This window comes from Chrysemys picta, chromosome 10 (genome assembly GCF_011386835.1).
Source record: "Chrysemys picta bellii isolate R12L10 chromosome 10, ASM1138683v2, whole genome shotgun sequence".
NCBI lineage: Eukaryota > Metazoa > Chordata > Testudines > Emydidae > Chrysemys > Chrysemys picta.
Window position 1 is genome coordinate 11,956,087 of NC_088800.1, and position 23,724 is coordinate 11,979,810.

At 47.2% G+C, this 23,724-nt stretch overlaps 1 protein-coding gene across 2 annotated transcripts in view; it reads left to right on the top strand.

Moving 5' to 3' along the window:
• The first annotated feature begins 6,782 nt into the window (after positions 1-6,782).
• The window catches only part of RGMA (repulsive guidance molecule BMP co-receptor a), a 35,842-nt gene continuing 18,900 nt past the window's right edge, over positions 6,783-23,724 (top strand). Inside the window, exons 1-2 of one of the 2 annotated variants that reach the window (XM_005294864.5) lie at positions 6,783-7,087; positions 15,703-15,818. In XM_005294864.5, coding sequence (XP_005294921.1) covers positions 7,074-7,087; positions 15,703-15,818 — 130 coding nt within the window. In that variant the 5' untranslated portion in view covers positions 6,783-7,073. The remainder of the gene's footprint in view (positions 7,088-15,702; positions 15,819-23,724) is intronic. The other variant, XM_042856617.2, reaches the window with a different exon arrangement.

Below are 23,724 nucleotides of genomic sequence, written 5' to 3' on the forward strand. Positions count from 1 at the left end.
TTGTCATTCAGAAGCAATTTGTAGCGGATCTGAACCCTTTGAAAAAGTGACGTGCTGATGGCTGGGTTTGTATAATACCCAGCCCTGGTTGTCACAGCTGAACATTCTTCACCTCCATATGCTTCAGCCCTGCCCAGTGTATTCTAAGGGTGAGAAAGCGCTGGAGTGAAGCGATGAGAGACACCGCTCTGCTGGCACAGGGGGAAGATCATCTCTTGAGGGCTGGGGGAGGGGCTCATCAGCCATTCACAACTGGTTCCTTCAGGCTGGGCCTCTGGGAGCCGGGAAGTGGCAGGTCTCAGTGCTGCCCAACTCCCCTCGATGTCCTGGTGCCGTGCTTTCTGACCAGGACTAAGGAAGGAACAGCTGCTGCCACCCCTTTCCTAGGCCGCCTGTGGCTAATGATGTAATCCATCACACTTCTCGAGGCCCTTTGACTGAGTCCTCGCCGCTGCCCTAGGGAACTAGATTATTATGATGAGATATTAGCTATTAGCCCCACTTTGGAGATAAGGTGGAAATGAGGCACAGAGGAGGAAAGCGTTTTGCTCAAATCATCATCAGCAGAGCTGGAAATAGAACCCAGGAGTCCTGGGTCCCAGTCGAAGTTAACCCCTTTGCAAGGGTCCGTCCGCACCTCAAGTAGCGCTTCTTTGTGGCAATGTTGTCGGGGTCCTCATCTCCAGTGCCCCTGTGGTGGCCGCTTCCTTGGCCCTGTAATGGCCTCCCTCTCTCTCTCTGGGTCTGCTGTGGCCTGGCTCTCTGGCCAAGTCACATAAAGGTTCCATTTGCTTCCAGGGAACTCAAAGTCCCAACACAAATATCATCTTCAATACTAGTCCCAAGCTGACATAGACAAAAGGTCCTTCTCCACTTGTGGGCTCAACTCATAGTTCTCTCTCTTCCCAGAGCACTGACCCCCCCAGGCTTTGTCCTGCTGGCAGTCCAGATACCACAGAAATCCCAATGGTCTTCTGCCTTCCTGGGCTTCTCTTCAGTTCCCTGTTCCTTATAGGCCTTAGCTGAGGGTTCCTCCCCAACAGGAGCCTACCCCGCTCCCTGTTCCCCAGCTGGCACAATGGCTCCAGGACTGCCTTCCTGGCACCTTCTTCCAGGAGCCCACCACAGGAGTTAGCTCTATCCCTGTGGCTCAGCTCTCCAGCCAAAGCCAGCCTTCCCCTGCAGAATCATAGAATCATAGAATATCAGGGTTGGAAGTGACCTCAGGAGGTCATCTTGTCCAACCCCTGCTCAAAGCAGGACCAATTCCCAAGTAAATCATGCCAGCCAGGGCTTTGTCAAGCCTGACCTTAAAAACCTCTAAGGAAGGAGATTCCACCACCTCCCTAGGTAACCCATTCCATTGCTTCACCACCCTCCTAGTGAAAACGTTTTTCCTAATATCCAACCTAAACCTCCCCAACTGCAACTTGAGACCATTACTCCTTGTTCTGTCATCAGGTACCACTGAGAACAGTCTAGATCCATCCTCTTTGGAACCCCCTTTCAGGTAGTTGAAATCCCCCCTCATTCTTCTCCTCTGCAGACTAAACAATCCCAGTTCCCTCAGCCTCTCCTCATAAGTCATGTGCTCCAGCCCCCTAATCATTTTTGTTGCCCTCCGCTGGACTCTTTCCAATTTTTCCACATCCTTCTTGTAGTGTGGGGCCCAAAACTGGACACAGTATTCCAGATGAGGCCTCACCAATGTCGAATACAGGGGAACGATCACGTCCCTCAATCTGCTGGCAATGCCCCTACCTATATAGCCTAGAATGCCGTAGCCTTCTTGGCAACAAGGGCACACTGTTGACTCATATCCAGCTTCTCGTCCACTGTAACCCCTAGGTCCTTTTCTGCAGAACTGCTTCCTAGCCACTCAGTCCCTAGTCTGTAACAGTGCATGGGATTCTTCCGTCCTAAGTGCAGGACTCTGCACTTGTCCTTGTTGAACCTCATCAGGTTTCTTTTGGCCCAATCCTCTAATTTGTCTAGGTCCCTCTGTATCCTGTCCCTACCCTCCAGCGTATCTACCACTCCTCCCAGTTTCGTGTCATCTGCAAACTTGCTGAGAGTGCAGTCCATGCCATCCTCCAGATCATTAATGAAGATATTGAACAAAACTGGCCCCAGGACCGACCTCTGGGGCACTCCACTTGAAACCGGTTGCCAACTAGACATGGAGCCATTGATCACTACCCATTGAGCCCGACGATCTAGCCAGCTTTCTATCCACCTTATAGTCCATTCATCCAGCCCATACTTCTTTAACTTGACGGCAAGAATACTGTAGGAGACTGTATCAAAAGCTTTGCTAAAGTCAAGGAATAACACATCCACTGCTTTCCCCTCAGCCACAGACCCAGTTATCTCCTCATAGAAGGCAATTAGGTTAGTCAGGCATGACTTGCCCTTGGTGAATCCATGCTGACTGTTCCTGATCACTTTCCTCTCCTCTAAGTGCTTCAGAATTGATTCCTTGAGGACCTGTTCCATGATTTTTCCAGGGACTGAGGTGAGGCTGACTGGCCTGTAGTTCCCCGGATCCTCCTTCTTCCCTTTTTTAAAGATGGGCACTACATTAGCCTTTTTCCTGTCATCCGGGACCTCCCCCGATCGCCATGAGTTTTCAAAGATAATGGCCAATGGCTCTGCAATCACATCCGCCAACTCCTTTAGCACCCTCGGATGCAGCGCATCCGGCCCCATGGACTTGTGCTCGTCCAGTTTTTCTAAATAGTCCCGAACCACTTCTTCCTCCACAGAGGGCTGGTCACCTTCTCCCCATACTGTGCTGCCTAGTGCAGCAGTCTGGGAGCTGACCTTGTTCGTGAAGACAGAGACAAAAAAATCATTAGTTTTTTCCACATCCTCTGTTACTAGGTTGCCTCCCTCATTCAGTAAGGGGCCCACACTTTCCTTGACTTTCTTCTTGTTGCTAACATACCTGGAAAAAACCCTTCTTGTTACTCTTAACATCTCTTGCTAGCTGCAACTCCAAGTGCGATTTGGCCTTCCTGATTTCACTCCTGCATGCCTGAGCAATATTTTTATACTCCTCCCTGGTCATTTGTCCAATCTTCCACTTCTTGTAAGCTTCTTTTTTGCATTTAAGGTCAGTAAGGATTTCACTGTTAAGCCAAGCTGGTCGCCTGCCATATTTACTGTTCTTTCTACACACTGGGATGTTTTTTTCCTGCAACCCCAAGAAGGATTCTTTAAAATACAGCCAGCTCTCCTGGACTCCTTTCCCCCTCATGTTATTCTCCCAGGGGATCCTGCCCATCTGTTCCCTGAGGGAGTCAAAGTCTGCTTTTCTGAAGTCCAGGGTCCGTATTCTGCTGCTCTCCTTTCTTCCTGCATCTTCTTCAGTCTGTCTTCCCAGACTCCCTCAGGCTCCTTATAAGGCTGAGCTGACTAATGGCTCAGCACCTAGCTCCGCCCTCTCTGCCTGGGTGGCAATCAGTCAATCACCCCACAGGAGGAGCATGTCTCTAATGCTGCGGGGCAGTTCCTTCCCTAGCAGGTGACAGGGTCACCCCATCACACCCTTGCTTTCCAGGGACCCCATACGCCCACTCATACTGACAAGATGGTCTTGATATTTCCAATAGTTCCTGATTCCAATCAGGCCAGAAAACCTGTGGAAATATATTATTTAGCTGCTTCTTTTCCCAGCCAGGTCCCAGCCCGGCATAGACGGCAGGACGATGAGTTTTTAACAGTTAACCATCTTTTAATGGACCTCAGAAACAGTCTTGGGCTAAGGTTCAGGTTGGTTCTCATCTAAGCTGAAGTGGTTTGACCATTGCTAGCTTCCGGGCCCCTTCTCACCAACTCATAGCAGAGACGCTGACCTTGCAGCAAACAGTTACGTTGTGGATAGCTTGTGAGGAGAGGAATGCCCAGGGTACCGCATCCGCTGCAGTGCTGAGCACTGGACCGGGGCTGCGTTAAGCTGCTGTGATTCCTGGACAGCAGCCCTCAGCTCATGTAGTGTTGACACCTCCGAGGGCCACAAGTCCCTTTTGAATGAACGTGTACTTGTGCATTCTACCCAAAGGGAATTCTAACTGGATAGGAGACGTTTTTGGAGTGGCACGTGAGTATCCTTGGATTCACATGCTTCCCACATCCCATCAGCTGCCCTACGTCAGTGGCTAGGCCAGTGCCCAAAGCATCCCCATGGTCTAGCCCAGGCTACTAACCACAGGATCCATTAACTCATGGAGAGCAAAGTTTTCCTCTCCTCTTCTCCCTCAATTCTCCGGTTTGTCTGGAATAACTGTCATCTCCTTTTCAGCTTGTGTTGCCCCACCATCGCATCCATGTTCAGAAGGATGGATTGTTTTTCTCTACCAAAGAGCGAAATGCCCACTTGAAAGGACAAGAGAATTCTAATAAGTGGCTATGTCATATTGTCCACAAACTACTTCCTTGTATAACTAAGTCACCAGTCACTGATGATGACCGTGACTGATGTGAGTGCAGTGCAGAAGAGAAGAGATTGTTCTGCAGAGAGAAGGCTCCAACCTCCTGCAATGTCAATCCAGTATTTTGCATGAAGCACCAGGGACCAGATTTTCCAACAGAAGCTCAGAGCCTGATTTCCAAGACCCCAGCACCCAGAATTAGGGTCAGATTTTGGAAAAAGCACAGCTCCCATTCAGGTACCTCAATGAAGCCCAGATTTTCAATAGTGCTCCACACACAGCAACTCCCATGGGTGCCAACTCCTCTGATGATGCCTAAGGTTAACAGCTAGGTAGGGGGTCAGTCAGGACCTTAGTTATGTTTTTATATCTACCTTTACAATGGTTTTTAATTATCTGACTGGAATCCACCCTGCTGTGCACACAGCTGGCCTATGGAAATGCATGTTCTCATTTCCACTCCGCACCTCTTTTCCTTGTTACACTCACTTGTTGTGTCTTGTCGTAAATTAGCCTGTAATGTCTTCAGGGCAGGCTCTGTTTTTTACTGTGTCTGTACAATATTCAGTGCAATGAGGGTCCCTGATGGAGGGGCATCGGGATACTCTGATAAAACTATGAGTTATTATTAGAGAGATGCTACTGGTTTTATGCCAGGCATCAAACTGTCCCTAGCTCGTTCACACCTGACCCAAGATTAAACTAGTCCTTGTTCAGTAGTGTCTACGTGGGAGATTCATGCTTAAAAAAAGACCTCGTTGCTCTACTGAAGCTTTACAGCAGGGGATGTTTATATTTGTTATTGTTAATGCATGCCCAGTTTCTAATTTGCACCTGATACACCCTCGCTCATATTGTGAAACTCGGATGCATTTCTTTTTTTGCAGACTTAATCAAGCAGTTGATAGCTGTCATTCGCGTTTGTTGCCTTCCACACTGAAACACGCTTTGCAAAGAGAGGCTACTATCCGCACACTTGCAAAGGCAACTGCATATTTAGCATGTTCGCAGCTCTGGGACTGCAGTAATTAATTGTCTGTCTGGCACACAGACTTTCGGAGCTTTGCGTTCATTCACTTTCTATTAAAAAAAGTAAAGGAAGTGATAATAATATCTAGGGAAATAGCTCAGGGTAGGCTTATTCCACGCTGGGGCCTCTCTTTAGTTCTGAATTCGGTTGGTCAGGCTCTCAACCTTGGTTAATACATGTCCCAAGGTAAAATGAGGGATCCAGGTCAGGTCTAGACGAGGTTCCTAAATATTTGGGTTTGTATGTAATTTCTTCATCGCACTGCTCCCATTGAAATCAATGGCAAAACTCTTAATGACTCCATAGGCGACAGCTTTGGTTGCCTAATGAGTTGTGTGACGTGTACAATATGTGCAGTTTGATTTAACACCCATGTATCCCATACCTGAGTGGTGAGACTGACAGCAGCAGCTCAGAGAATATTAAATCTCTATTTTACTTACAGCTTTGAATGGATTCTCTCCTCTTTTATTTATTTCCCCCCTGTCTATGGGACATAAAAGAGTTACTTCTCTATGTAATTTGTCTGATTCTATCATCTGGAACAAAGCACTGGTTTCTCTTTTCTCTCCCGGCTGCACTCCTTCATCTGTACTGTTCGCTTCTCTTTTCCCAGCTAGGAAAATGTGAAAATAGAAGATCAACTTGCCCAAGCATGTTGGGGTTTATTTGCTTTACCCAATACATTATCTACAATGCATGCATATATTAGCAGAACTATCCTCTAGACGATCCTTTCTGTACTCCCTCCCACTCTGTGTGTTAAGAAAACACCACAGAGAGAGATGACAACTGTGTGTTGTGCATGTGTGTATGCACGTACTCACCACACACAACATACACACATACAGTATGTGTATCTGGGATTATCATTTCCCCCAGGAAATAACCATTTCCAACTCTCTTTTTTCCTGGGACCATGTCAGATTTTTGCTCCTCCTCTGAGCTGCAGGTGGACAATCCTAACTATTTCAGGGCAGAAATGGAAAGCTGCCAGATCTAAACCCTACAGGAATGAACCCTGGGTGGGCAGGGTCCTGTGTATTCACTTCCCCCGTTTGTTTGCCTGCATCCTAATTTCCTGTCCACTGTTAATTACTTTCTTTCTTCTGCTGACACCCCCCCCATTCCCATCCCTGTGATTGTGGATTACTGGGGCGCACACCCACAGACCAGCTCTCTCCCCCTCCTCTTCGCCTTGCATTGAGCTGCCTCTGTTTTCCATCCCCCCTTTTGCATGCTAAATAACCTACTCACACCAGCACACGGAGCCTTTGCAGAAGGGGGGGGGGTGTGTGCCTGCCTGTCTATCTGCTTCGTTTTATCTCCCAGGCTGAGTGATCTGCTTGGGAAATCACTTTCCTTTCACACCCTGCACTGGCTCAGCCAGTCTCTCGCAGACATGCAGCTGGAGAGGAAGATGCTGCTCTCCCTGCCCTGCTGCTGAAGAGAGGGGCGAGCTCTTAACCCTACAGGGGGGCTCTTTGGGAAGGGAGGGGGGTTGCCCTTTTGCGGACAATCCCACCATCTCCCCCCTCCCGGTCCTGCCAGCGTCCATCTGCCCCTCCCTACCACTAACACCCTCCCCCCCCAGCGGGCTGGAGGGGCTCATGCAGCCGATAAGGTAAGCACCAGAGACGGTGAGGTTGAGGGGAAGTGGATTGGGGGGGGGGGGGAAGGCACCAACTCCTGGGGTCTGTTCCGTGCAACAAAGGGGCACCCCTCGCCCAAGGAATCCCGGTGCACCTTCGCTTGCTTCCTTCTTAACCTGCTTTGGGGTTGCCACCTGGACTCTGTTTCCGGCATGATGTCCCCCCCCCCTTTCCCTCCCTAATTGCTTTTTGATTTGCTTCTTAACCAGGTGCTCTTTCTGCCTTCGAACCTGTTGAGAATCTGGGGCATTCCGTTCTGATCCTCTGTAGAGTTTCTCACTCAATTTGTAAATGTTCATTCTGTGCTTTGATTCTTTCTCTTCATTGCATGCTCTGGGTATGGAGAGAGAGAGAGAGAGAGAGAGAGAGAGAGAGACGTTTTCCTATCTACTATGATTTCAAAATACAGAATGTTTTCAAGATCAAACTAGCGCGTTTGACAGCTATCCGGGCACCATGGGAATGAGAGCCAAAGAAGTACCGAGAGAGAGAGAGAAAGAGAGATGGATAACTATATAGGTAGGCTAAAGCAAACATTACATTCATCTCAGAGGGCTAGATTCTGCTACCTTTACTGGTGATGAGTAATACCTTACTCAACAAAAAGTCCCACTGATTTCAGTGGGTAATAAGGCATTAATCAATGTCAGGATGGCAGAATATAGCCTTGAGTTAGGACATTTTAAAACCACCAACGAAGTTGCAAAACATCCTCCTTAAGTGTTGTTTTCATTCAGGGACTTGCCTGTTGTTATATGTATTCAAGGAAAGCATGTTGTGTTTGCAAGACAGGTGCTTTTTGTTGTGGTGGTGGTTCCTGGGCAGGAGATGAAAGTTTGGTGTTGTTTTGATGTGATTCTTGATTGCTGCCTGTTGGAGTAATTGTATTGCAATTGCTCAGAGGTAGAATCAATTTCCCCAAATTGAGATTTTAATGGGAGCTTGCAAGCTGATGTTATGTCATGTGGTTTAAGGCAGCGTTGGATTGCATTTATTTTAGACATTGGATATTTTTGCAAACTGTTTAGGGAAAACAGCGCCACCTAGCGGGAAGAAACGAGCCTTGAGCTCTATTTAATCCCGGGAGAGCGCACATGTGCTTATTCCCTGCTCAAAAAATACAGCCTTCATCCAATTGCATCCTCTGTAGGGCGTATGACGGGTTTGGAAAATCCAGAGGGATAGAGTCATTGGGATTTTTACTAGCCTCATTTTTTGTAACGATTTATTTTCCTGGGAGATATTCAGGTAGTTTTTTAAAGTTTTTAAAAATGCATAGTGACAACATCTACTAGACAGTACATCTGTTAGTCTATAAGGTGCCACAGGACTCTTTGTTGCTTTTTACAGCTCCAGACTAACACGGCTACCCCTCTGATTCTAGACTGTCCTTAGTGTTTCATAACTGAAAGCAGAAATGGCATGGTGTGGTGGATCACATTTCTAGGCATCATCTTCAGGAATCCACACTAGACAACCCAAGTGGGATGGTACAGTGTTGCCACATAAAGTCAGAAGGCACCTTAAAGAGCATCTCCTGCTTGCTCTGTGCCGCTCCTAAACTCCTACTTTCTCCAGCCATAGTAAACTGGTGATCTAGCCTTCAGGAAAATTGGTGTCTCCATCCCAGCTGTTCCACAGAAAGGCCTGTTACCTTTTAATGATGAGAGCTAGGAGAGGTCCTTAGACATCCTGTTTGGATGGGGAGAGGCAGATTAGACAAATATATTTGTAGGAACTCTTGCAATTTCTAGAGACAAAAGTAGATTTTAGAAGCAGCAGGGAAAGAAGAGGCAGCATTATTGTCCAATTATACTAAATTGATTTCTCTCTGTTCTGACAGAAAATCAAAACAGGGTTGAAGAGCCCTTCTGTTTATTTTTTGGCAGTTAGAAGTTACCCAGATTTTCAATTGAGCCACACACATTTCACCAACAGCCATGAAACTTGCTCACAGACATGACCACCTATTAGTCCAATTGTTGATGAGAGCTTCACTCAGATGTGAAATAGATGCAATAGGAATGTTGTTTGGGATTTACTCCGGTAGGAGATGGGGACGAAGGCGGAGCTCCCTGCAGAGAACTAAATATACAGAAGAAGAATTCCAGCCGCTCTTCTAAACACTTCAGAACAAGGAGAGGTTATATTATGTGATGTGTGAGATTCAAGCCTAGCCCCATAATATGTTGCAAACAAATTAGGGGGAGGAAGGAGTTGAATGTCACCTGTCACACAAGGAGGAGTGGGGAGTGAGGTAACATCTTTGGACCAACTTTTGTTGGTGAAAGAGACAAGCTTTTGAGTTTACACAGAGCTTACTGAAGAAGAGCTCTGTGCAACCTCGTAAACTCGCCCTTTTCACCAACAGAAGTTGGTCCAATAAAAGATACGACCTCACCTACCTTGTCTCTCTAATACCCTGGGACCCGCACCGCTACAACTACACTGCAAACAAGTTGACGTGACAAGTTTTATTCTATTGAAAATATCCGCTCATTTTGCTTTCTTTTGCGGGTAGGAATGAAGGATTTCTCATACATTCCTCCTCCCTGCCTAACTTGATCATTATTGCATTACGAATTGGCAAGCCATTATATTTGCACTAGTTGCTTTGGGTGATCACTTCATGTAGCGATCCCAAAATATCTTTACCCTCCTCATGAGGTGTTGAAAAGCTTAATCGATTTGTAGAGGGCTTTGAGATTCTTGGATGGAAGGTGCTGTATAAGAGCAAAGTATTTTATTTATTGGTGGTGGCATTACAAAATCCTAATAATCCAAAACTGACACCTAACAGTGTCCCTTTAAAGAGTCAGGCAACTGAGTCCAGGATTTATATAAGCCAATGTATATTTAGATTGCCCAACCACCAAAAACTCAGCTGTTGCAACGAAGAATCCTCTTTGCTCTTTGCCAAGCAACAGTCAGCCTGCATGCTTCTCTTCAAAGCCTCTTTCAGATACCATCTCCTCTGACCTACCCCATTAAGATACTGTAACTACCATGCCCAATGCACTAATGAAGCCTGCAATAGAATACCTTCCCTATTAGTTGCTATACACGGATTTTTCAGGGCAGGAAAACATGTTAGCAGAGCAGCATTTTGAGACACTTATCCAGCTGCTACCTAACGTCTAAGGGTCTAAATGTTAATCAAATGGGAGTTACTGCACACATCCACACTTTGAGAGAGACTGCAGTGTAGCGGTAATTAAATGTAGGGTACAGACGGTTCTTGTTTAAAAAATACTGCAGTGTTCTCCGTCTAATCACCATCTTGCAAACTCTATAGGTTTGGATCCTTACTGCAAGAAAGATACAGTGTTGCTGGCTTTTTTAAAAAATAAGGGAATCCTCCAAAGCACAAGCATTGGCTTGATTTGCATGCTCATTTTAAAATCACTTGTCAATCTTTCCCAGAGCTTCATTGATCCTTTTTCTCTCCAAAGAGTCAATGCCCCCTTCCCTCCCCTTTTCCATCGGCTTTTGGAATTGATCAGGATTCTGTTGTTTAAACCAAATCCCAATACATGTTGTTAGGGTGACCGGACCTCCCGATATTAGGGACTTTGTCTTATATATGCAACTAGACCGCCTTTATTTTTCACACTTGCTATCTGGCCACCCTACATGATGTAGAAGCACCTTTCATATTCAGATTCTTGTGGCGGGATAGAGCAGCTTTTCCTGACCTTTCTGTGCAGCGCAGGAGGGAAACACACCCGCCAGCCTGAACACATGTAATCCCGGGAACCCTCATGCCTCAATGGCTGTTATTACAATTATGTGTATGGCAGTAGCTCCAAGAGGCCCCCCGGAACAGTGCCCTGTTGGGTTAGGCTCTATATGAACATATAGTAAAAAGTAGCCCCTGCCCTAAGGAGCTTAAATTTAAAACGAGACGCAACAAGTCAGGCAAACAAATAGGCAGGGAAGGTGGGATAACAAGCAAGGCTAATCAGCAAGGGGTGGGCAGTGAGCTACTCTATGGTCACCCTGTGCCAATGGGGAGATCCTGCAAAATGGGTATGAGAGAAATATGTCTGTTTCAGAGCTGTGTGCTGTCCCTTCTAGTTTTTTGCATTGCAGATAGTCACTGTCCTTTGGGGCTGGTCGGAACATGGGATCTTCTCATATGGGAATATTCTAGATTTTAGGTTGGCCTTAGTCCTTCTAATCAGTTTTGAGATTGATGAATCACTTGGTTATTTTTTTACTATTGCCCATCATTCATGGTATTCACATTTGGCACCAAAACCATTCACTAGTCCAAATACTCCAGGACTCAGTGTGTTTAGAGACATGTCCATACACACATCATCTCTCTCGTCTTCATTCACCTTCATTTGGTAGCTACACATTTGGGGTTCATTCTAATCACATGGAAACACTGGAAAATTGATAAGTAAATTCCGAAAATCTCTCATCAGTAGCTGTATAAATGTCCATGTATGCGTAATGTAGATAATACATGAGTATCTGATACCAGGCTTATAAACTACAGGCTTTTACAGCCCTAAATGGTGGTTCATGAACTGAAATGATACCATGCACTGTTACAAAGATTATATCATACTTGCTGTTTTGGGGCCCAATTCTTCACTCATTGAAGTTAATCAGAGTTTTGCCATTGGTTTAAATGGGAGCAGAATTGTGCTCTGAAAACTTTCATCCCAGGCTCCCAAAGCACTTGGCAAACATCAGTTGATTAAATTTCCCAGCCCCTGTGAGGAGGTAACTGAGGCACAGAGCAGTGAAGTTGCTGTCTTAAGGTTCCTAGATACTAAACTGAATGGTAAATAAAGTCACAGTGGTTAGATAGATTGGTGGATAGAGGCCACAGTCATTCCGTTTTTGTGAGAGCCAAGAATAGTTCCCCTACTCTAACCACTAGCTACAGGCAGTAGAAAGTCTTCAAAGGCCCAGTTCTATTTCCATTGGCTTCAGTGGCAGCAGAATCAGGTCCATTGGCTTCAAGGGTAGATTTGGCCCCTGTCCTTGGTATTGTAGGAGCCTCTGATTAGCTGATCCTTTTTTAATAACCAAAGAATTAGCACTGAATTCATCCAGGTTGTGAGCCTATGGAAATCAATGGAGTTACATCAGGGATACATTTGGCACTTAGAGGGTCAGGCAACACTTAGTCCATTTCTCACTCCACTGTGGCTACACAGGGTTGGAGTCTCCCCAGGGTGAGTGCTTTGCCACGGGTCATCCTGTCTTCCATGAGATACATAAACCAGAAATCCTGCCTGCTAGCACTGATTTAAATCCTACGGACACTTTTATTCAGGGGCTAGGGTGTGTTAGCATCCTGTTCTAATTCCAGTTCAGATCACAATATTCTACTACCCTACAAGCTCCCAGCAGCCCGCCGGATCGGGGATGCCTCTTTGCTCCCTGTACGAAGCTGTTGTACGGCATTATTGTGTTCTATCTCACAGTGGCTGCATTTCTGTGGTGGATGAAGTGTTCCCTGTGTGTTGTTTGTAAAAAGCTTAGGGATCCTTTAGGGTGAAAGGTGCAATCTAAAACGTGAGATCCTTGTTGGCGACAGCATTTAGGCTTTAGGAAGAAAAGAAATAAGGGAGAATGCAGTCAGTATCCCCTCCCAGTTCATTTCAAAGGTAGATGCCTAGATTGTCTCCCTTCGGTAAAGTTCAGATCCCAAATTTCAAACAATTTGGGGATACTAGAGATCCAGGTCTTTGGTTCAACTCATTACAAAGGTGGAGGTCATTTGCAAAATGTGGAACTGGATCCAGAGTGGAACTTCAGAACCATCTGTATTTTGGGCCTGTTTAGACCAAGGTGTAGTTTTCACCAATGAAAGCGGCTGCCTTCAGTTGTGCACAAACAGCAGTCAAACGTGCAATACCTGATGCAGCTAAGCCTAAATGTGTCCGGGGAGGGAAACGGGAAGGTTGCGAATTGGAGCCAGTAGAACCAGATATTTGTTTTGTGCCAGCACAGTTTTCACTGACCTGAAGGCTGAAGCTTCATGTGGGTCCGTTTTTAATCTCTTTCCCTGCTCAGGCTGATCCTGAAGCCCTTCTGCACACAAACCTCCCATTGACTTTAGTGCGCATCCGAATGTGCAGGCTCCGGGATCAGAACGGCGGGAAATGGTGCTGGTTCAAACTCACAGCCGACTGCAGCCCTTTTGTGAAGTGGACAAGGCCCCTCGCTCGCAACTGTGCTCTTTTGATTCCACCCAGAATCACCTTCACCTTTATCCCTAGTACAGCCTGGATAAAAATCCAGGGCTTCAGCCATAGGTGTAGTTTGACTTCCATATTTGGGGGGGCAGCTCCAGTCAGGCCAACGGGGCTGCACATGGGGAGGCAAATCCCATGTCTGCCCCAGGCTTGCAGTTTGGGGGGGCAGTACCCCCCACATACACTACACATCTGGTTTCAGCCCACACAGCTGTTTGGAGTATTGGAAACTCAAAACCCCACAACTTCACACAATGGACAAATGGAGATATTTGACAAACGTGCGTCTCAAAATATGTGATCTTATTGCAGCCTCTTCACCTCGCCCCAGGCAGGATTTTTTTTTAAAGCTGAGGCCTGTCTACACCTAAAACTTAGGTCAACCTAGCTACATCACTCTGGGTGGTGAAAAATTTTGCCACCTGTGAGCTGTAGTTAGGTTGAGGTAACCCAACTGTAAACGCAGCTAGGTCAAGGGAAGAATTCTTCCATCCACATAGCTACTGTTTTTCAGAGAGGTGGATTACCTGCATCGATGGAAAAACCCTTCCCATCGGCACTACAGTGGCATGGAAAGTTAAGATGAATTAACTAAAATTGTGAAGTTAAAGTGCATCAAACCCCTGTGCAGATGCTCTGATTCAGAATTACAGTGGCCTTAGTTCATTGTAGTTTGAACCTGCTTCAAGGAAAGTGTTTTTGCTATAAGCAAAGGAGTGAATTTAAACGAATCTAGTTATACGGTATGATTCTCCTACGGAGATACTCTTAAGAGCGCCATTCTTTGGTTTAGCCACCCCTTCCCAAGTGACATAAACTAAACTGAAGAAAATCACTCTTATTGGAATAAGAGTGTCCACATGGGGGATTACGCTGGTACAACTAGACCTGTATGACTATATCAGTATAATGGGTAAAGCTCTCCCAGATAGATAGGGACAAGCTGAATGTCAGCAACAACTTCTTGACAGTGAGATCTGTTAGGCTGAAGTATAGTTATCCTACGGAAGTCCCAGAAGAGTATTTGGTTGGCTATTTAACATTGGTCTTGAGAATACACCAGTAAATGTATGATAGGGATCTATCCTTCACTGGTCGGGAGCTCGACTAAGTGACTTAATAGAGCATTTCCATTTCTAACGTCTATCAGACTAATGACATGAAGCTATGAAATGTGCTCCATGTGTGTTTCTGAGTCATATGGGCTTACTTCACTCCTGTTCATGCAGCTGTGGAAGAGCGAGCTGGATTCTGTTGTGAAACACGTACGCCTACAGCAAACTGTCAGCTGGTTTCTGATGGCAGAATGCTCATTGCCAGTGACAAGGGGTGACCGTATCCTTTAGTGGACTGAGCACAGGGCCTCCTATGTCCTTTTTCTCTGCCATAGACTCAGTGGGTGACCTTGGCTAAATTATGTAAGCTCTCAGGCCCAGATCCTCAATGGGATTTAGGAGCCTAAATCCCTTTGAGGAGCTGGACTTCCATGCCTCAGTTTCCCCCCCAAGGAAGGTAATGATCCTTCCCCTTCCCTCCGGGGGCTACACCAGTTACCCTTTGTGCAGCCTTTTGAAAACCTAAGTGCTGTGTCAGTGCCCAGCGTGGCTGCCTCACTAGGTAGGCGGCAGAGGAAACCCTGCTGGATTTTCAGATCCCAGGCACTTGCTGGCAGCTAGAAAAAAAAAAAACCACAGTATTTTTGGGTGACTCGCAAACCAAACTGTGAAACGGCTGGGAGCGAAATCCGGGACCCAGCACTGTCCCTTTTACAGTTAGTCCCGCTGTAAGTACAGAAAGAAGCCAGACCCTGTCCAGCCTCGCCAGTATCTGGGTGTGTTTCTCTTTCCAGAGGGGTGTTCTGGGGGTTAGGGGTTTCTGGGGTTAGTTCTTTAGTGCAACCGGCCCCTCTCTCTCTCTCTCTCATTGCTCCAGACTAGTGCATGGAATGAATTAATTCCTCCGCCTCTTTCTTTCTCCCACCCTCCTGCTTCAGTGCGCTGCATGGCTGTAAGAGGAGCCTGCCTGCCCTGGGAGGCGGAGACGCTGGCTCGTGACTGGAGGAAAGGAAGAGCTCAGTAGACATTGGAAGGCAGCGGGGATGATTGATGGTTTGGACTGTTTTGTAAGGGGGAAAGGAGAGAAGAAGAAGAAGAAGAAAAAAAAAAGTCTGTGTAATTTCAGCGCAGAGGCGACTGGAGCCTGCCAGCTAGGGCTCCCTGCCCTGCCCAGCTAGACAGACATTCGCTCGCTGGGGGGCTGAGGGATTCTTTTCAGTTTCTCTCCTTCCTTTCGATTGATTTATTTTTCCCTTTATTTTTCTTCCACTCTCTCTCTCTCTTTTTTTTTTTTTTAAACTCTTCTTCCAGGGAGAGGATAGTGGTTAAAGCTCGAGCTGGATGGATGGGTATGGGGAGAGGGGCAGGATCTACAGCCCTGGGATTCTTCCAAATCCTCCCTGTCTTTCTCTGCATCTTCCCTGCAGGTAAGGAACAGCCCCTTGGGTTGAAGACTTTTCGTACAAAGCCTTTGCTGGCCGTTTCAGTTACCCCCTGTCTGGGGGCCTCTCTGTCTCTCTCTCCCTCTCTGCAGCAGTTCGCCACATGTTTAAAAGCTTTCAGCACAAACCCCCTCGTGTTTTTTTTCTTCCTTGACCTCTGATTCTGTCTGTCGCTGGTGCCTCCACAGACCTTGTCCCTCCAGGAGGGAGGTGATCAGAGTGGATAAATAGGGAGACGCTAATGCGATCCGAGCGTTGTTATTAAGAGGCAGAAAATATCCCCCCTCCTGCCGTCTCAGGCAGGCTAGTCTAGGTTTGCCGTGTGCAGTGGAAGAAGGGAAAAAGTGACCAGGGAAATATCTACTAAATGCCAGGTTGTGCCCATTGACTGGCTGCATGCGCTCAGCTGGTGGGGAACTAGAGAAGTTGGCTTCAAGTCTGAAATGTTCCTTGTGCTTTTAAAAAGCGAGGCTGTGATAAGGGACTGAATCTTGAGCTGTGATTTGGGGGGGTCAGGCTTAGCACTCATGCAACCTCTGGCCATCTGAAGGGATGTTTAAATACACACACAGGCATACACATTAATGGTCCCGATCCACTGCGCCTATCACTGCAGCTGGACCCCAGCGTGACCTCGTTTGTTTCGAGGGAGTTGCACTGGGATAAAACTGGAGTAACACACCGGTGAATCCGACCCAACTGCGTTGGGATGGAGGGGGGTCATCACACATCCCCTCCTTTCCCGAACCAGCCTGGCCGTGGTTGGGTTTTTAGCACTGCCTGCCTCCTCTGTTGGGCCATTGCTCAGTTAGAAAACTTCACTTCGCTGGGGTTGAAGAGGTTGCTCCTGTCACAGGGTAAAAGCAAGTCAGATGGCCCCACAAGGGTCTGATTTCCCTTCCCAAAGCCTGGCACCCCCCCCCCCCCCCATTACCGCTTCCCCGGCGCGCACACCTACATACACTTGCAGCTATTGCTAATCTTTCTGTTTGATAACATTTGAGGGCCACCCTCTGCCTTACCCCGGTTTGTTTGTATTGTGTCGGAAAAGGAGAGAATTTCAGAAATACAGCTGAAAACGCCATCTGTTTCCAATGAATCCCCCATAGTTTTTCACAATGTTTTTGGCAGATCTGTGCCTGCAAATTCCTTCGAGCCGTGAGTGCTTGTTTTTGTTGGGGGAGGGGAAACCAACTCCACAGAGGCAGATTTGTTCCTTCCAAAACTCTCCAGTTTCTTTTTTTTTTTCATTTGAGGAGAGGAGTGAGGGGGGGGGGAAGAAAAAGAAAAGCCCTAAAGTTAAATCCCCTGTTTTATTTTTTATTGCATTTCTCCCTTTTCTATTGCCCATGCATTTCTTTGGCACTATCTAAATCTCTTAAGCTATGTCTCTAACACATGCAATAAATAAATAAATTAACCACCTCCCTGATACAGTAAAATAAACCCCTTCGTTGAAATATTAGGATCAACATGTCCACCTAGATCTCCCTGGTCACTGGGATATTTTAGCCCCAAGAAAACTGAATGCAGAGCTTCACATTGTGGGGAGTTTTTGATCAGATCTGATACATGTTGCTTAAGTTCTTTACGCAGCCTTGGAGTCACAGTGCTGGAGCTGAGTTTGCCATGCAAGAAAGAACTTGATATTAGATCTGTGTGTTTGTGTTTTGTTTTTAATTCTCCCCTCAACAGCCAAATATATTTCAAGGAACTGGCAAAACTGGGTAATCAAGACCCACTGTTAACTGCTCAGAGGAGTTTGGGCACAAATCTAGACCATGCTCCTCATTCACTATGCTTGTCCCTCGCTCTGCATTTTAATAGGGGTCCACAAGGTAGGAGGAAGAAAAAGGGGTGTCTGCACGTGGGTGTCTCCCCCCTTCTCTCCATTCTGCCTCCTGCTAATTCACATCTCAGCAGCACATAGTAAAGAGGTGCTGTAACCCTGATGGAGTCTTAAAACTGCTTCTAAAAGTTACAGCCTGTTTTAGAGGGGCCGTGCTGAGCGCTGCACCCAGCCTGTCCCGACAGAGCGCTCGGTGTGTGAGCTGAGTGCCCCACCAAGCCCTGCACTTTTTCTTGATTTTTTGCTTTTAATGAAACATTCAGATCTCCCGGTGCTTTGACCCTAGTGGCTTGCCCTGAGTTCCTCATTTGCACCATGGGACCGGATTTTCCTCTCACCCCAGCATGGCTCAGGAGTAACCCCATTGTGGACTTGCACTGGTACAAAACAGCCGGTGGGAGAATCAAACCAAATCCTGACATTTTGTATTCCCTCTTCCCCAAGCAAATCTCCTATGGAGGAGTCTAGGGGTCAGATTTCCCAAGGATCTAGGCTCAATTTGCAAGTGCCCAGCCCTCGTTATTAGGGCCTTGTTTCTAAAAGTGCTCAGTATCTGGTAGCTCCCGTTTGCGGCCCTTAGGGTAATGTATGTGGCACTCAGCACCCCCTGTGCTGAGCTCTTGTTAAAATCCAGCCCTTTATTTCAGGGCCTAAATGGGAGCTGAACTGTATTGAAAATCTGGCCCTATGAGTTTTGCCTAAGAAGGACTCTTGGGTTTGTCCCCTGTACCACACTCTGTAGGAAGCTGCTGTTGCTTTTGGGTCTAGCTGAGAAGCCGATGCAGTTCCCCTTGATGAGGTGACCCTAATATTTGCTGTAATAAGCCCCTTTCTCCAAGGAGTGGGAATTAATGCCTCCAATCCATCCAGGCAGTGTGGTTTATCCCAGATAAGGATCCAGGCCTATTGGAGGTTTATCAGATAGGTTGATAAATGGCTTTTGTCTCTTAGCGGCAGTGAGGGATGTGATCTCAGCACTAAGCTGAAACTGAGAAGGGGGGCTTAGAGGTTGTTAAAACAACACCTTCTAAACCCTTAAAGTGACAGCGCTTGGAGTATTCCCAGTCCTGGGGAGATATGGCAGAGTGGCCACAGGGATGGCTCTTGTGTTAGGTGTTATAATGGAGAAGAGTGACAGGACTCAAATGTAGAGCTGGAAGGATTTGGGCTTCACAGGTTTCTTGCTGTGCTAAAGCGGGTCTCTTATTTGGAATGGGGAGTTTTGCACGATTGCCGCTGAGAATCATATTGGGGCTAAAAGGAGGTGCCTTGTTTTTAAATGCACATGGTGTGGGCTTTTTTCATGGGAATTGCCGCTCTTTAATTCCAAGCCCCTGGTTAATAGGAACTGGGAGACGTTATGGGGAACTTTGGGTTTATAATAGCAGCAGCTGAGGTTTTCTTCTTCTGTGGCATGAACAGCTGCACCACGTCAGACGTGCACATAAAAGTGATCATAGAGCTATGCAGTCATAAAAACTTCTTTACCCGGGGGCTTAGTGGGTTTCTGCACCAACCTGCTACCTCTAGAGACCTGGGCCGAAATGCTGGGTCAGGCTACAGTGACAAAAAGTTTTAGGGTTTCTCATCCAAATCCTTGAGGGACACATCACTTAAATCACCACACTCTTTGGCACGGTTGCGCACAATTGTCAGTCTCGTCTCAGCACAGGCCCAGGATTCGAATAATGGGGGTGTTGCTGCGGGTTCGCCTGGAGGTGCATTGGCAGAGCCGAGGGGGTGTCAAGGACTAGAAGAGCAGGGGGATGCTGCAGGTTTTGCTCTTTTTTGCTTTGTTGTTTGACAGAGCTGTGGGCAAGCGACCCAGAACTGGACTAGCAGAAGGGGCTGCAAGTCAGGACTGAGGTGCATCAGCGAAGCTGCGTGGAGAACCCAGGACTGACATATCAGCCATCGGTTTGCAGGGGTGTGTGTGTCAGGATTGAGGGGTTTTGGCAGCGCAGTGGTGGGAGCAAGAACTGATGGGCACTGCCAGAGGATTTGGGGTTGAAATATATGGGGTGCTGCAGGTCAGGATTGAGTTGCATTGCAGCCACACTGTGCATGGCTCTACAGGTTGTTAGACCCTTTCTTTCATGAGGACTAAATTCACTCATAAATGCTTTTAAAAGGCTTTGTAACCTACAATTGACAAATATTGTAATTAAGAGCAGGAGTCCCATAACCCGGCCTTTTTTTTTTTTTGCGTGAACTGTAATAACAATAACGGGGATTTCAACTGTAACCTCAAGATTTCTTTGCACTCGAGCGCAATCTTGCTACAAAATCACCGCTCCACCCGCAGAAGTTTCTGTAGCGAGGAGGGAGAATTGAATTATGTCCAATTGCAAAACCAGATGCCATCCCTTCGATGAAGTCATAGGGTTTTTACTGCAAAAGAACAAGCTGGCTCCCTATGCACAAGTAGCCATCTAAGTGCAGACTGAGCAGCTCTGTCTAATGTCCTGCACATGGCTACAGGGAGCTCCACTTGGGGAGGGAGAATGCAAGTCTCTACAGAGGTGAGATCAGTGAGTTCGTCAGGGTGGAGCATCGGCTGGGTTTTTGGGGGAGCTGAAAGGCCCAGTCTTGATCCCATGGTAGTTTTGCCATTTATTTTCATGGGTGCCCGATTGGGCCCTAAATGTGTGGTCATATCTGGGGAGTAGGACAGATAATGTATTTCACTTGAGTCATGACTGTTCTACGGAATAACCCACCAGGGAGGGGGCTCTGTGGCGTAAGCCTCCTGTTAGATATTGGCTTCCTGGCCTCTTTTGAGTGCTATTGGCTTCAGTCTCCAAAGCCCTACAGTTATATGGCCTGGGTTCTGAGAAACCCATCTTTCCTCCCCCCCGCCCATGGCTGTGAGGTCATGTGACATCCCCTACATGCCCGTGGGGTTCAGTGGCTGGTGCATGTGGCAGGGTGTTCCTGCTGGAGGACCCCAGACTCTGGAATTTGCTCCCCACAGTGCTCTGTCAGAGCTGAGTTAGCTGACCTTTACGGCAAAACACAAAACCCGTCTCTCTTCACAGGCGTTTGCCAGGGGCAGGGATGGATGAATGAGCAGGGAGTGGAGAGTCAGGGGGATACATTTGGTTTTGATTTTTTTCATTTCTTCTCTGACATTTAGAACTTGTGCCCAGTGGCTCCAGCATTGGGCACCTTTTAGAAAAAAAACAGTGACTATCAGGGACTGGGATCTAGGTGGGCCATTAGTGTTTGGAGGGTTCATGGATTTCGTGCATCACTTCCATTGCAATTTGAGTCGGATAGAACAAGTTGAGTATCAGCTCGGTTGGTGGTGTGAGAGTGGGGATGTATAGGGCGGGGTGGGGAAGTGAGAGACAGTGTATTTGTGAACAGATCTACATAAAAGATTTGTTCCTCACCCTCATCAGACCGTAGCGAGAGGCTACAGTGTGAGACACAGGGCCGTACGTGTGTTTGTGTGAATTTCCCCTAGGTTGTGCGAGGTTCTAGCTGACATCTGTGAAAGTCAGGCAGCTGACTCTCCACGCCCTGCACTCAAATCAACGCCTCTAATTGAAATGCCGCAATTCTTGGCAGGCCGTTTAATTGTGAAAATTTGCCTCGTTCAGATTTATGTGCTTGGGGCTTTTCTCTGTCTCCTCATTTTTGTATCTCATTTAGCTCAGTGTTGAAGGGTTGAAATTTCAGAAGAAAGTGGTGGGGGCAGATTATTCCTAGAGAAAACACACACCTCTCGGGCAAAGCGCTTTCCCACAGCAGCCTTTGTGGCACTGTCTGCACAGAGGATCTGCTAACCAGGCCTGGCTACAGTCATACAGCTGTGGTGAGGGGTTGTGCCTGTAACACAGTCTGAACAGAACAAGGCCTGGGCAAAACGCTATTGATGTGAAAACAACCTCGGCTCAGCTGTGAGCCTGAGTCTCATGGAGAAAGGTCTGATGCCCAGCTCATCCCAATGGCTTATCAAACTCGGAGGTGGGAAGATGGATATTGTAAGTGACTCTGGAATCCCACCTTAAAGGTGAAGGGCAAAGGAACCGCAGTGGCCAAATGATCTAAGAGCCCAAGCTGCTGTCAGAGCCCGAATGGATTTGTCTGCTCCTTTCTGATGGAGCTGGATACAAAGTCCCATTGGGACGTATTGAGGTGGGCGCTGAGTCTCCTGGTTAGAGGACGGGACTAGAAGTTGGAAAACTTTGCTGTGAATTCCCCACTCTGTCACTGAGTGACCTTGGGCGGTCATTTCATTGCTCTAGGCCTCAGTTTTCTCACCTATAAACAGTGCTTTACCCACCTTTATTAAGCAGCTGAGATCTTGGGTGACCTGTTGGTGTTGTGAAAGCAGCCCTTCCTTCCCTTACCTGCCAAGCAAGCCTGGCTTTCAAGATTTCATGCTTGCTGTGATGACACACCAGTATTCCTGGCCACTGTTTCTCACCCATAGATCTAAGTTTCACTAACACCATTTTACAGGTGAGGAAACAGAGGCATGGGGCTCATCTATAGTGAGTCAGCGGTGGACCAAGGAATAGAACTGTGGCCTCTTGGATACTAGGCTGCCGTCATTTAGCTGTTAGCAGTATCTGTTGCAAGAGAAACACTGAACCCTGATCCCGAGTCTCAAGAAGTTTAACAGTGAAGGAGGGGTGGATCTGTGGCTTCAAATGTAAACACCCCGGTTAGCGATCTCCTTTCCTGGGAACACCTATTTCCAAGCTGTGAAGTTCACCTTTTTGAGCATCTCACACAGGAGGCTCAGTTGGGTATCTACCCTGCATCTGGGAGTAAGCCTCCTAACCTGGGTAGACAAGATTCACATCAACGGGGCTCAAGCCCACCCAACACCGTAGGCTTGAGAGCTGCAAGACCCACACTGCTATTTTTAGCATGCAAGCTCCAGACTTGTTAGCCCGAGTCTGCCTACCCAGGTTGGAAAACTCGCTTCCAGCTGCTGTGGGAACTAGTGAAGATCTCCCCGGCTTTGAATAATGGCTCTCCCCTTTCCATGCAAGGGTCGGAGGCGAAAGCTTCTCCTGGCTGCAGGAGAAAACCTTGCTGCGCTTGAGTAGGACATTTGTAGGGGAGGAGAAACGTTTGCTTCCTTGCAAGGCATTCTGGATCCATGGTCAACTGATTGTCTGAACACAAAAAGCAAAGTGACAAAGACAATCCAGGGCTCTTCTTGTAGCATCTGTTGCCAGAGAAGACCCTGACTGCATTTTTCCACCTCTATGTGCTCCATGATTTTGTGATGCCAGGGGAGGAGGGACTCCCCAGTGGGAAACAAAAGGGAGAGGACGAGGGACAAGGGCTCCAACGTCCACTCACTTGAATGACAGACGTTGGAAATGAAATAGCCCAGTTATGTTTAAAGAAACTGGCAGGGCCAAAAAACCTAAGTAAATACCTTGAGAAATCTCTTCCCCATGCTCTCCAGCACAGATGCAGGTAGGGACGATGACTGGGTTAAAAAGGGGATTGCATGGATGAACATTGCTCTCAGTTACACCAGCAGACATTTGGAGCAACTCCATCAAAGTGCATTTACCTTGAAGTCTTGCATTTCCTCCAGATTTAAGCTGGTGTAAAGAAGGGCAGAATCCAGCCCATAATACAAAATGATCCCCCACCCTCCATTCCCTCAAAAATGAGCACTGCCACTTTAAGAGAGTCAGGTTTATTTTCCCCCTTCAGTATCTCCCCACCCCCACTCCAATGCAGCTGAAACCTGATCTAATCCCTTTGCACATGGGTAATTTATTGGTCTATTGGGTTTTTTCTTGATGGCAAATTGCATTGTCTTTCTTCCTGGGTTGAGACTTGGGAGCAGTTTGCTGCATTCCTGCAGGGACTTTCTCAGGACAGATCTTTCACACCCCCTCTGAGCTCAGTCAAATCAGTTTTATTGGGCCTCTTTGTTATGCAAACAAGGCAATAATAATCAGGCTATTATTCTGCAAGATTGTGCTTGATTAACAGTTCAAAGGAGGTCGCTGGAAGAAACTAATGCTGCCATGATGCACAAATCCTTTCACACAGCCTGGG